Source organism: Notolepis coatsorum (assembly GCF_963971535.1).
Source record: "Notolepis coatsorum genome assembly, chromosome: 2".
In the NCBI taxonomy this organism is placed as follows: Eukaryota; Metazoa; Chordata; class Actinopteri; order Aulopiformes; family Paralepididae; genus Notolepis; species Notolepis coatsorum.
This window is the reverse complement of record NC_140166.1, coordinates 78,894,573-78,907,729: the sequence shown is the minus strand read 5'-3', so window position 1 is coordinate 78,907,729 and position 13,157 is coordinate 78,894,573. Positions and strand designations below refer to the sequence as shown.

Below are 13,157 nucleotides of genomic sequence, written 5' to 3'. Positions count from 1 at the left end.
ATTGATGTGCATAGCAGACCGGGCAGCATGGACCGTCCAGCTGCCCCCCACTGCGTTGGTCCGACACGTCCCCCCCCATCCCGTGAGGGAGGCGTCGGTGAAGACCGTGACGTGTGACCGCCTGCCGCCCATGGGGACCCCGCTGGTGAGGGTACCAGGCCTCCTCCAGTAGGCGAGATCCCCCAGTATCGACAAGGGAACCTTCAAACGTTTCCACTTGTCTCTCACCGGGTCTATTTTCATACTGGAAAACCACCTCTGTATCCTCCTCATGAAGAGGAGGCCAAGAGGGACCACAGAGTGAACAGATGCCATCATACCGAGCAGACGCATCACATACAGCGCCGTAACCGTCCCGCCAGGATGGAGACCCCCGAGCGCGTCGAGGATAGTCACTCGCCGCTGCTCCGAGAGGGTTGCCCTCATGGGCCTTGAGCTTAGAACCAAGCCCAAGTACTCCACCTGTTGACTGGGAAGAGGCGTACTCTTCTTCCAGTTCACAGCAAAACCCAGCTTGGTGAGGAATTCCACCACCAGCCAGGTATGAGACCTGGCGACCTCCTCCGACTGGCTGAGGAGCAGAATGTCGTCGAGATAGAAAATAATTCGTATCCCCTGACGACGTAGAGGCTCCAGCGCGGTCTCTACGCACTTGGTGAATGTGCGGGGGGCCAGAGAGTAGCCGAACGGCAGCCTCTGGTATTCGTACGCCACACCCTGAAACAGGAAGCGTAGGAATTTCCTGTGAGGAGGGAAAATCAGGATGTGAAAATACGCATCCTTCAGGTCTATGGAGGTGAACCAGTCTCCCACCCTGACAGCGTTTAGCAGGTGTTTGACGGTCAACATTCTGAACCGTCTCGCCACAATCAGACGATTGAACGCGGACAGATCCAGTATAGGTCTGACACCTCCCGATTTTTTGGGCACCAGAAAATACCAGGAGTAGATGCCACACATCGTGTCCTCCCGTGGGACCACGACTATGGCTTGCTTCGCCAACAGAGATTGGATCTCGTCGGCCAGAGCTGTCACTGCTGCTCACCCTGATAACAGGGTCTGCACCAAACCTGAAAACGGAGGCTGGGGTTGTGCGAATTGCAACACAAGCCCCCGCCTCAATGTTCTCTCCATCCACGTCGACATACGGCACTGCTGTAGCCATATGTGATGATACTCCCAAAGCGCACCCGCCGCCATTTGGCGCTGGCCCGCTAGGAACTTTAGATAGGCGACCCGGTCCCACCCGTTGTGCGTAGCCAACCCTGGACCCGCTAACCGTGCGGGCAGGGCGTTCCGTGGAGTTGCACGAGGCAATCGCACCCAAGGGGGGACCCCGACAGAAAGGGCCGGTTTGATACGGGAGAAGCTGACATCATACCAGGTGACAAGAGCTCCCCCACTGAACACCCCTCCAGCATGGACCGCTGAGGAGCTATTCTGCAGCTGGACATGCAAGGTGTGAGGCCCCCATGGGTTCCTACACACCGTAGCCCTGCAGGGCTCTCCGGAGTGGGAGGCACCAACGTGATGCCCGGCCTGGCGAAGGCGATGTCGGGGAAACCCGCGCTGAGCCTGAAGAGGCCTCGAGTCCCCCTGCTGACAACCTTTGAAGGTGACAGACGTAACACCAGGCTCACCAATCGCAGACGCAGAACGCGTGGCGAGGGAGCCACGTGACAACGCAACATTCTCACGGACAGACCCAGTCTCAGCCATCAACTGGGTGTCAGCCCCTGTCCCCATGAGAAGCGAAACGTGGGACCGCTTGCGCTTCATTGAAGACCCGCGGCCCGCAGCCAAAGGAAACAAATCAGAGCCCTTATCCCGCTGGTGTTGGGGGGGGGGAGTGACCGGAGAGCGGGCTGCACACAGCTGGACGGCGACGTTTTTTTAGGGCGTGCTCATCCAATGTAGCCGATCCCTCGGCCGCCAAGGCTGTCGGCCTTGTGGACACCTGTTGACGTTGAGCCCAGGGTACCTCAGGCGGGGGAAACATGGCCGCTGGTCGAGGGCCTCGCCATAGTCGCTGACGAGGCCATGCTCACCTCTGGCTGCATGGTGTGAGGCGGTGTGGGGCCCAGGTCAAATACCGCCCGCGTTTCCACAGAACGACAAAAAAGACCTTCCGCGGAAAGAGGAGCCCTGAGGAGAAGAAACCTTTCCTCCTCCCCAAGGGAAGACTGCTCCAACCAGAGATGCCTATTAATAAGAGTTGATAGCATCCTGATCCTCCCTGCGGTTATAGCTTGCGACTGATTCAAGATTTCTATAATCCCAAAAACATGCACGATGTTTTCAGCGTCGGCTGGCCCTGCAGCCCCACTACCCGACACCAATGTGGACAGAAAAACAGTCAGCTGAGCCATGACACTGGCCGCAGCTAAATTCCATCCTGTGGCGGTATAAACATCATCAGTCCATACTGCCACCTGCCGGGCCAACTTGCTCTCAAGCGTCGGCTTCCGGGTGGGATACCGTTCAACCCTGCCAGGGCAAAGGATCGATGCTACCTGGCTCTCAAGCCAGGGTACACCTGCCTTGCGCCCTGTTGTCAGCCCATCTACCCATAAAAAGGGTAAATAAGTCTCAGCAAAACCCCCCACATTAGCTACCGACTGACCTTCATCAATGAACCGGTTAAGGGAAAAGCGGTGACAGCCCACAGCGGGGAACAACGGGACAGTGACCCAGCATTACAGCATTAGCATTAGCAGCGCGCTCCAGGATAGCCGGGAAAACGTCCAACTCAGAGTCACGTTTACCCAGATATCCTGCCCCTTGCGCCAATACACAACTCGGTTGTCTCACAGGACAACAAGCAGTATTACTAACGCCAACATTAATGCCTGATGGCGCAGGGCCTACCTGAGCGCGAGTTAGCCCGACAGCTAAACATCGCGCGACGTCCCTCGATCCACTGTCAGAAGACGAGGAAACCCCAGGACAGGCCCGACGCGCCGTTGGAACATGCCAAGAAGATTCCAGGGGCTGGCAAATCTCCGCCGAAAACCCAACATTGTTCAATTTCTCTCTGCATTTCATAACAGCTAGTTTATGGAATGCACTGCACGTCCATGATGGAAAACGAAAAAGAGGAAGGGCGAGTGTGACCATGCCTGGTGTCTTATAGGAGGACACTGGGGCGGGGCCTGGTCAAGTGCATGGGTGCATTGTTTTCGTTAATGAAGTACAGTAGGTACTGGAGATGAGGTATATCTCAATATGGCGAAGAGCGAGACGCGATTGCCAGTACGAATATATAACATGACAGTCTTCTCTTCTGCCTGACACCACAATGCACATTTTAAGGCAAGCCATATCAGACAGTATTAAAGCTGACAGTCTCCCCTGCTCATGACAGTCTCCTGTTGCCTGACACCACTTGCAAATTTTAAGGCAAGCCGTATCAGACAGTAGTCTCCTGCTCATGACAGTCTCTTCTGCTCGATACACACATAGTTCAATACCCGACAGTTTTGAACCTGTAATAAACAATAGACAGAAAACTGTAGCCCAGTGCAATAAAAACCTGACCGTTTTGAACCTGTAATAAAAAGCAATAGACGGAGTAAAATAATACAGTGCAATAATAGAATAGTAGAATAGAATAAATAGTAAAATTATGCAATAGAATGGACCGAGTAAAATAGTGCTACAGTACAGCGGAGTGTATTAGAAGGCTATGGTGAAGAGGTACGTTTTTAGCTTATTTTTGAAAATATTAAGAGATATAGCTTCCCTAATGTCCATAGGTAGTGTGTTCCATAACTTTGGTGCATAGTTTGCAAAGGCTGCATCCCAGATTTTCCTTAGACTGTCCCTTGGAACCTTCAATAGACCAGTAGTAGATGATCGCAATGTTCTAGGAGGCACATAGTTGACTAGATAATTTGCAATGTAGCTTGGTCCTGTTCCATTTAGTGCTTTGTATATAAGGAGGAGGACCTTGAAATCAATTCTAAATGTTACCGGAAGCCAGTGTAGGTTAGCTAATACAGGACTGATGTGGTCTCTCCTCTTGGTTCTAGTTAGTAGCCTAGCTGGCGAGTTTTTGAATGAGTTGGAGTCGTTCTGTGTTTTTTTTTGGGAGGCCAGTGAGGAGTGCATTACAGTAGTCAAGTCGGCTTGAGATAAAGGCATGGATCAGTTTTCCAGCGTCTTTTTGATTTATAAACGGCCGTACCTTAGCTAAGTTTCTAAGGTGGAAAATTATGTTTTTGTCACCTTGTTGATGTGTGATTTAAAGCTTAGGTCTGAGTCTATTATAACACCAAGACTTGTAACTTCGGGTTTGATCCAAGGAGTAAGTTGCCTGTAACATTTCTCTTTTTGTTATAGGACTGACTAGTAGGATTTCAATTTTGCCCTCATTTAATTTTAGGAAGTTGTTCGTCATCCATTTGTTTATTGCTAAGAGACAGGCGGAAATGGAGTTTATAGCTGTGATCATTTGGTTCAGCGGAGATGTACAATTGTGTGTCATCTGCGTAACTATGGAAACATACATTGTGCTTTCTAATGATGTCTCTGAGTGGCAGCATGTATAGTGAGAATAATAATGGACCAAGGCAGCTCCCCTGTGGAACTCCGAAGTAGGTGTCATGTTTCTCAGAAGAATGATCTCCAAGCCTGACGTAATATGTTCTCCCTTTGATTATGTTCTGAACCAGTTTAATACATAGTCAGAAAGACCAACTAACTTTTCTAGACGATTTATTAGGATATCATGGTCGATCGTGTGAAACGCTGCGCTTAGATCTAATAGGACGAGAATTGAGACTTTGTTTGCATCAGAGTTTATTCTGAGGTCACTAATTATTTTTGTAAGAGCAGTTTCAGTGCTATGGTGCGTTCTGAAGCCTGATTGAAATTCCTCCATGATGTTGTTTTCTTTGAGAAAGGAGTTTATTTGTATTGAGACCATTTTTTCAAGTATCTTGCTGATGAATGGGAGGTTGGATATTGGCCTATAGTTGGTTAGTACATTACTGTCTAGTTTGGGTTTCTTTAGTAAGGGTCTTACGACAACTGTTTTGAATGCGTCTGGGAAAATACCTGTCAGAAGCGATGTATTTATAATATTTAGGACAATACAGGAAGTGGAGGAGTTACATTCCATGACAGTTTTGTAACGCTCAGTTGATGTAATGCAAGCAAATTTTCCTATGGTTACTTTTTCGCAGGGTTTGCTGATGGTGTCCATGTTTGTATCAGGCTCTAATTGAAGTTATTTTGTTATTGAAGAATAATGCTAGTTCTTCACATTTTGATGCAGATGACTGTGGAGGGGTGGGGGCAGTGTTGAGTAGCTGGTCGATGGCTGAGAATAATATTCTAGAGTTTCCAACATTCTCTGTGATAATCTTAGAAAAATAGTCCTTTCTTGCCACTCGTATTTCTTTGTTATAGGCAGTCATGGCTTCCTTATATATATCGCAGTGGACCGTGAGCTTGGTTTTCCTCCATTTTTGTTCAGCAGCTCTACAGATTCTCTTTGTCTGACCAACACTGCTATTATTTAACCATGGGGAGATTTTGTCACTTGACTTTTTTTTTTAACACTTTCAGAGCCGGCAGGGGGTGTCATCCTGCCAGCATCCACTTCAATGATAGCGTTAAAAACGCATAATCTATGTTATAAATTATGGCTATGTGTCTAATCTTAGATCAGATGTTCTCCAAAAAGTTTATTCCAATTCCTGATCGCCATTCCAAATATCGATTGCGTTTTCCATCTCGCGATCACTTCCCTGTTCATCAGATCCCTCGCCAGGATAGTGGAGCGAGGAGGCTCCCCCCCACACATCCACCAGTGTAATCGAATCGGGTGTAGTTACACAGGGATAGACGATAGGGGGCGGTATTTTCCCATTGGATCTCAGAGAGAGGCTGCTGTACTAACGGGAGGCTCGGTTGATGAAATATGAATTCAGATCGCTAATAAAAAGACATTTAGCGTTGTCGGCTCTCAACGGGGGGCATGAAATACGATATATAGCGTCGTCTGCATTGGAAGTGTTAATGGAGCGACAGCATCCAGTGTATATGATAGGGTGTTGTTGAGATTTTCAACCATGCAGTTTAAAGAACAGTCCAGGCTGGATGGTTCAGTTTGTCCCATGATGTTTGAGAATGTCTCTTCTGCGATGTCATCTAGTACTCTTCGCTTTACAACGGTTACCTTTTTTGTCTCTGTTAAGTTTAGGTTAGCATTGAAGAATACACAGTGATGGTCAGATATAGGTAATTCAATTACTGATACTTTATCAATGTTCAGCCTTGTTGTCATCACTAAGTCTAGGGTGTTACCATGTTGGTGAGTGGGTTCATTTACATGTTGTATTAGCTCAAAGCTGTCCAGTAGGTTGGTAAGCTCAATAGCCTTGGGGTCGTTCTTCTTATTTATATGAATATTCAGATCTCCATGTATGATTAATCTTTCACATCTAAGGATACCGACTGAGATTAGCTCTGAGAATTCCTGCAGAAATATTGATTGAGTATTTTGGTGGCCGGTACAATGTGATGATGAGCAAAGACAGTTCAGCTTTGAGCTCAATAGCAAGATATTCAAATGATGTAAATTCACCCATGTCAATGTCATTACATCCAAACGATGTAGATAAAATAGCGGCAAGCCCTCCCCCTTTTCTATTTTGTCTGACTGATTGATAATACTTAGTGATGCACGATATATCGGCCGCCGATATAATATTGGCCGATATGGCCGCTTTTTTACACATTGGTATCGGTCCGATATCAAGATATGGGCCGATATAAAAAAGAATATATATATACATTTTCTTTTACATGTTCAATAGTTTCAAAATATCTGTCATTTCTGAAAATAAGTTACAAAAGTTAAAAAAAAAATGCCTTTTGGAAAATAGCTCTTTATTTGATTATCATAAAAAAGTGTTTTCTATACAGAGATATCGACATCGGTAAATATCGGTATCGGCCAGAACAGCAATATTAATATCGGTATCGGCCACAATTTTCACATCGGTGCATCACTAATAATACTTATAATTTGGAGGGCAGGCTTCTATCAGCGTTGTCGCACCAGTAATGTCATTTAGCCAGGTCTCGACTAGGAACATGCATTGCAAATTCTTTTCAGTTATCAGATCATTGATTAAGAAAGATTTGTTGCTCAACGATCTAACATTCAGAAGGGCCATTGTCAGTGATTTTGTGATGGGGGGTGTGGCCGGCCATGGCTGAGCGATGATGGGTCTGAGGTTTGTTACAGTACGTGTCAGGCATTTCTTCTTGAGTCTGATAGTAGTGTGAACAGGAACAGCATGGTTTGTTATTGGAACAAATTGATAGCAGTAGTTTGGGTGCGAGGTGGGGGGCGTGGTGGACGTTTCGGAGGTTGCAGTTGCGGGCTCTCGAGGAAAGATGGCGGAATAGTTATTTTGTGATGTTTTGGAAATGCTTGGCTGTAAATCCGACCAGCATTTACCAGTTCGACCATTTTTGGCATGAAAGGCAGGTGGGGGGAAGATGAGGGGGGAGGGGAGAGGGGGGGGGGAGCAGGGATGAGGAGGGAGAGGGTGGAAAGGGTGCCTGGTAATTTGGTGATGACATGGCAAGAGGGAGGGGCGAGGAGGAGAGTGACACAAGGGAGGAAAGATGGGGGGGAGGGGCGTCCTGCGTTTTAGGGTTGTTTCACTACAGCAGGCTAACCCTTTCACTACCACACTATAGACAGGTAACCGGTGGTAGTGAAAGGTTACCCTTCTGTAGTGTGGTAGTGGAATGGTTAACCTTCTGTAGTGTGGTAGTGAAAGGGTTAATAAACGATAAAAAAAAAAAAAAAAAAAATCCCTCTTCACCCTTCCCTCCTCCGCTCTGTCGTCCCCTGTGTCCCTGCAGACGGCTGGACGCCAACCACATCACCGTGGTGCCAGAGGACAGCTTCGAGGGCCTCCAGCAGCTGCGCCACCTCTGGCTGGACGACAACAACCTGACCGAGGTCCCCGTCGGCCCCCTGAGACACCAGGCCAACCTGCAGGCGCTGACGCTGGCGCTCAACCGCATCGCCCGCATCCCGGACCGCGCCTTCGCCAACCTCACCAGCCTCGTGGTGCTGTGAGTAGCGGTGCACGTCACATTACCTTTCTCTACTTCTGGTAGTGCTGGTCCGGCTTTCCTGCTTTCTTTATATCTACTTCACACACACGCTCTTCAGTCGGCAACTTCAATCACTATAAATGGACACGGCTGGTTACTAGGCACAAGGCATTCTGGGACTTGTATTTCTACTAACTACTAATGTGGCGACTAATGTAAATAATAGTATCTCTGACTATAATAAACAAACACTCTTCCAACCTTGCTTTAAAATGTAAACAATAATCAATATTAACATAAAAATGATATGAAATATAACTCAACATTAATCATGTAACCTGACCTATTAAGTTACAACAACGGCAGCCGTTATTCTCGTCGCCATTTCGGGGGAAGGAATGAGATTGACAGGGGCTGTCTTGATTGCAAAATCGGGTCCAAAGAAAACACGCCACAGCTGCAACCGTGGCTGGGTCCCTCCTCCTTCTAGGATCCAGAGACTAATCCATTGACTCAGCACAAGCGACATGCTGCTACACTTCTCTCCAGCTCCCTCTGAAGCCAAATGATTTGTCTGTTAAACACATCAGGATACTTGTCAAATCTGCAGCCAACACTTGCTATGGAAACTCTCCACCTGGAACACAGGCACACACCCGGGGGCACACCGGGGGAGGGAATCAGCTTTGGGTATTGGGGCAAAAAGGCCAGTCGAAGGTCATAACATGGCTTTTAATTGGAATCATTTGGGGAAAAGAAAAAAAGAAATGCCCCTGAAAAACTGAAGGATTAGTTTGTCTTATCTGATAAATGGCAGGAATAGGATTTTTGATGAACGCTAAAAATGTCTCTCAAAATCAGCTTCCCGGGACAATTAAAGCTCCTTGCTGCACAGAGCTGGATGAGGAAATGTGTTTGTCCAACTCGTAAATTGTATTGTATATCAACAGTTGTCATAATTGATCTTATCTGATAAACAGTAGGAATAAGGGTTTTGCCAACGTTTATTTTCCCACTCTAGTTTATCCCCCTAACCTGGTACAATATGCATGCACGCACACACACACACACACACACACACACACACACACACACACACACACACACACACACACACACACACACACACACACACACACACACACACACACACACACACACACACACACACACACACACACACACACACACACACACACACACACACACACAGAGACAAGTACACACACACACACACACACACACACACACACACAACACACACACACACACACACACACACACACACACACCCAAACACACACCCATATGCACAATATCAGTGTGAGAGTTCAATAGATTACAAAAAAAGGGCAGTTGGGACACATTGAGCTAAATCAAAGTGCCTTTCCAGCAGGAAGCCTCAGTACTGATTCGTTGAATTCATGAATTGCAGGAATTCTGTTTTCTTATGGATACACGGGGTGATTAGTAGCGTATGGCTTAAATGAAGGGTAAAAGCACATTTCAGCAAATTGTTTGACTTGAGTTGAGTGAATGTGTGAAAACATTTAATATGAATACATTCAAATGTGTGAATGTGTAAAACATATACTGTATACAGTATATTTGAACAAAATAGATGTAATTTTGTAATGCCTAAGAAGATTTGCGCATGAACAATCAAAATGTCCTACGTGTTAGTGCATAAAGAAGTTTACCCAGTTGTACGTGTGACTCCTACAGTAGGCCCAAACTTTGACCCTAAATTTAAGCTGCCGTCTGAATAACCAATGGGGATGCTTTGATTAACATATAATTTGACTATCCAATCAGGGATCATATTTGACTATCCAATCAGGGATCATATTTGACTATCCAATCAGGGATATCATTTGACTATCCAATCAGGGATATCATTTGACTATCCAATCAGGGATATCATTTGACTATCCAATCAGGGATATTATTTGACTATCCAATCAGGGATATCATTTGACTATCCAATCAGGGATATCATTTGACTATCCAATCAGGGATATCATTTGACTATCCAATTAGGGATATTATTTGACTATCCAATCAGGGATATTATTTGACTATCCAATTAGGGATATCATTTGACTATCCAATCAGGGATATCATTTGACTATCCAATCAGGGATATTATTTGACTATCCAATCAGGGATATTATTTGACTATCCAATCAGGGATATCATTTGACTATCCAATCAGGGATATAATTTGACTATCCAATCAGGGATATAATTTGACTATCCAATCAGGGATATTATTTGACTATCCAATCAGGGATATTATTTGACTATCCCAATCAGCCGTCGACTGAAGACACACTTCTTCAATCAATATCTAAAAAAAAAAATTATAAAAAAACGAACCTTCTTACTGTCATGCACTCCTCCTAATATACTAACATACACTCAACACTGTAGCACCCAAGTCTGAACACTTTGATGAACATTGTTACTCAGCTGATAGAGTTGTACCCTTCCTACTGACTTGTCGTACAACACGTGTAAGTCGCTTTGGATAAATGCATCAGCTAAATGACTAAATGTCAGAGAGCGAGGGAGGGTGGTCTTTTCTAGAACAACAATGTTTTTCTGCCAACACATTTATTTTCTTTGTGTAAATCTTCTTGGAAATTATTTGTGGTCTTTCATTTAAATTTTTTTTTCACAAAATGTCATGCACAGCTACAAATATTAGACATAAAACATGTAATCTATTTGTTAAAATATTTTCTTGCATATTCAAACATTTTAATTCACTTGGATCAAAACTCTTTTACACATTTGAATTTATTCATAGAAAATGTTTTCACACAAATTAATATATGATGACACTCTTATCACAAGTCTAAAAACTAATTAGATAAGACCCTTTTCTTTAAGCCATAGTGTTGATAGTAGTTCTGCTGGACCTGATTAAACAGGAAGTAGAGTCCTTGAATCCATGTACAGCTCACCACACACACACACACACACACACACACACACACACACACACACACACACACACACACACACACACACACACACACACCTACACACACACACACACACACACACACACACACACACACACACACACACACACACACACACACACACACACACACACACACACACACACACACACATATGCACACATACCTATTTACTGATCACACCCCATGTCGTAGGGCATTACCTTTTAACTTGTGGATAGCTTGTATCACAATTTTATGTCCAAAATAGAAGGTTTTAAAAAGCAGTGTTGTTGATGTCCTTCAATGAGCGTTTAGTACAGCAACCTAACCTCACTGATGACTCATCACCTGGTATATACACACACTCTACCTCACTGATGACTCATCACCTGGTACATACACACACTCTACCTCACTGATGACTCATCACCTGGTATATACACACACTCTACCTCACTGATGACTCATCACCTGGTACATACACACACTCTACCTCACTGATGACTCATCACCTGGTATATACACACACTCTACCTCACTGATGACTCATCACCTGGTACATACACACACTACCTCACTGATGACTCATCACCACACCTGGTACATACACACACTCTACCTCACTGATGACTCATCACCTGGTACTACATACACACACTACCTCACTGATGACTCATCACCTGGTACATACACACACTCTACCTCACTGATGACTCGTCACCTGGTATATACACACACTACCTCACTGATGACTCATCACCTGGTACATACACACTCTACCTCATTGATGACTCATCACCTGGTATCAGTGCATGTGAGCGGATCGGAGCGCTAGAAAAATCCGCTCTTCGCTCTAGACGTCTGGTTCCGCTCCCATCCGCTCATGTTGGCCCGCCCCCCCAAGTCGCTCACCGCTCACCTTCATTTTCGAAACAAGCGCTCCCCGCGCCACATCGCTCCACAGAATTTTTTTTTGGAGCATGATGTCAATTCGCTTGATTTGACCAAACTACAACAGTCTACACCCCTTGGGCCCCTTAACAATTGTTTGTATTGAGCCGTATTGTAATTGTACCCATTCTGCAATGTTAAATAAATGTTAAGCGATGGTAGCACGCCTAGCCACAATGCTATGGCCGCGCCCATTCACGTTAGCATGTAAGCTAACGACAACAACAATGGCGGCATATACTTTTGTCTAACAGGATGTGAGTGACGGTTCACCCTTCTCATTGATTGAAAATGGCCTTCATGTTTGTACATCGCCATCTGTTGCTTTGGCATTGTACTACATGTATATTACATCAGTGTTAAACCACTGTGTGAGCGGCCCGGAGCGGATTGGAGCGGAGGAGAACTCTCGCTCCGGACGTCGCGCAGACCCATTTTAAAACCCACTCCGTCGCTCACGTCAAAACCGCCCGCTCCGCTCCCCGCGCCGCTCACGCGCCGCACTGCTCACATGCCCTGCCTGGTATACACACACACTCTACCTCACTGATGACTCATCACCTGGTACATACACACACTCTACCTCACTGATGACTCATCACCTGGTACATACACACACTCTACCTCACTGATGACTCATCACCTGATACTACATACACACACTCTACCTCACTGATGACTCATCACCTGGTACATACACACACTCTACCTCACTGATGACTCATCATCTGGTACTACATACACACACTCTACCTCACTGATGACTCATCACCTGGTACATACACACACACTACCTCATACTAGACCCCATTGTCGCCGTTCTGGCATCGTGAGGTTCAATATGTCGTGTATTCATCAGTGTTTTCATTTCTCAGGCATCTCCACAACAACAGGATTAAAGAAATAGGGGAGAACTGTTTCGCAGGCCTGGAGAACCTAGAGACACTGTAAGTACGCAGTCTCACTTCACGTCTGTCTGTTTGTGTGTAGTCGGTCTATCTGTGTGTGTAGTATGTCTGTCTGTCTGTCTGTCTGTCTGTCTGTCTGTCTGTCTGTCTGTCTGTCTGTCTGTCTGTCTGTCTGTCTGTCTGTCTGTGTGTATGTGTGTCTGTCTGTGTATAATTCAGTGTCAAGTGTCACTGTCAGTTG

The 13,157-nt window shown here is 45.7% G+C and overlaps 1 protein-coding gene across 1 annotated transcript in view; it reads left to right on the top strand.

Moving 5' to 3' along the window:
• The window catches only part of lgr4 (leucine-rich repeat containing G protein-coupled receptor 4), a 94,133-nt gene that overhangs the window by 50,290 nt on the left and 30,686 nt on the right, over nt 1–13,157 (top strand). The window contains exons 5-6 of the mRNA XM_084307539.1: nt 7,888–8,103; nt 12,884–12,955. Of these exons, the coding sequence (XP_084163665.1) occupies nt 7,888–8,103; nt 12,884–12,955 (288 nt within the window). The remainder of the gene's footprint in view (nt 1–7,887; nt 8,104–12,883; nt 12,956–13,157) is intronic.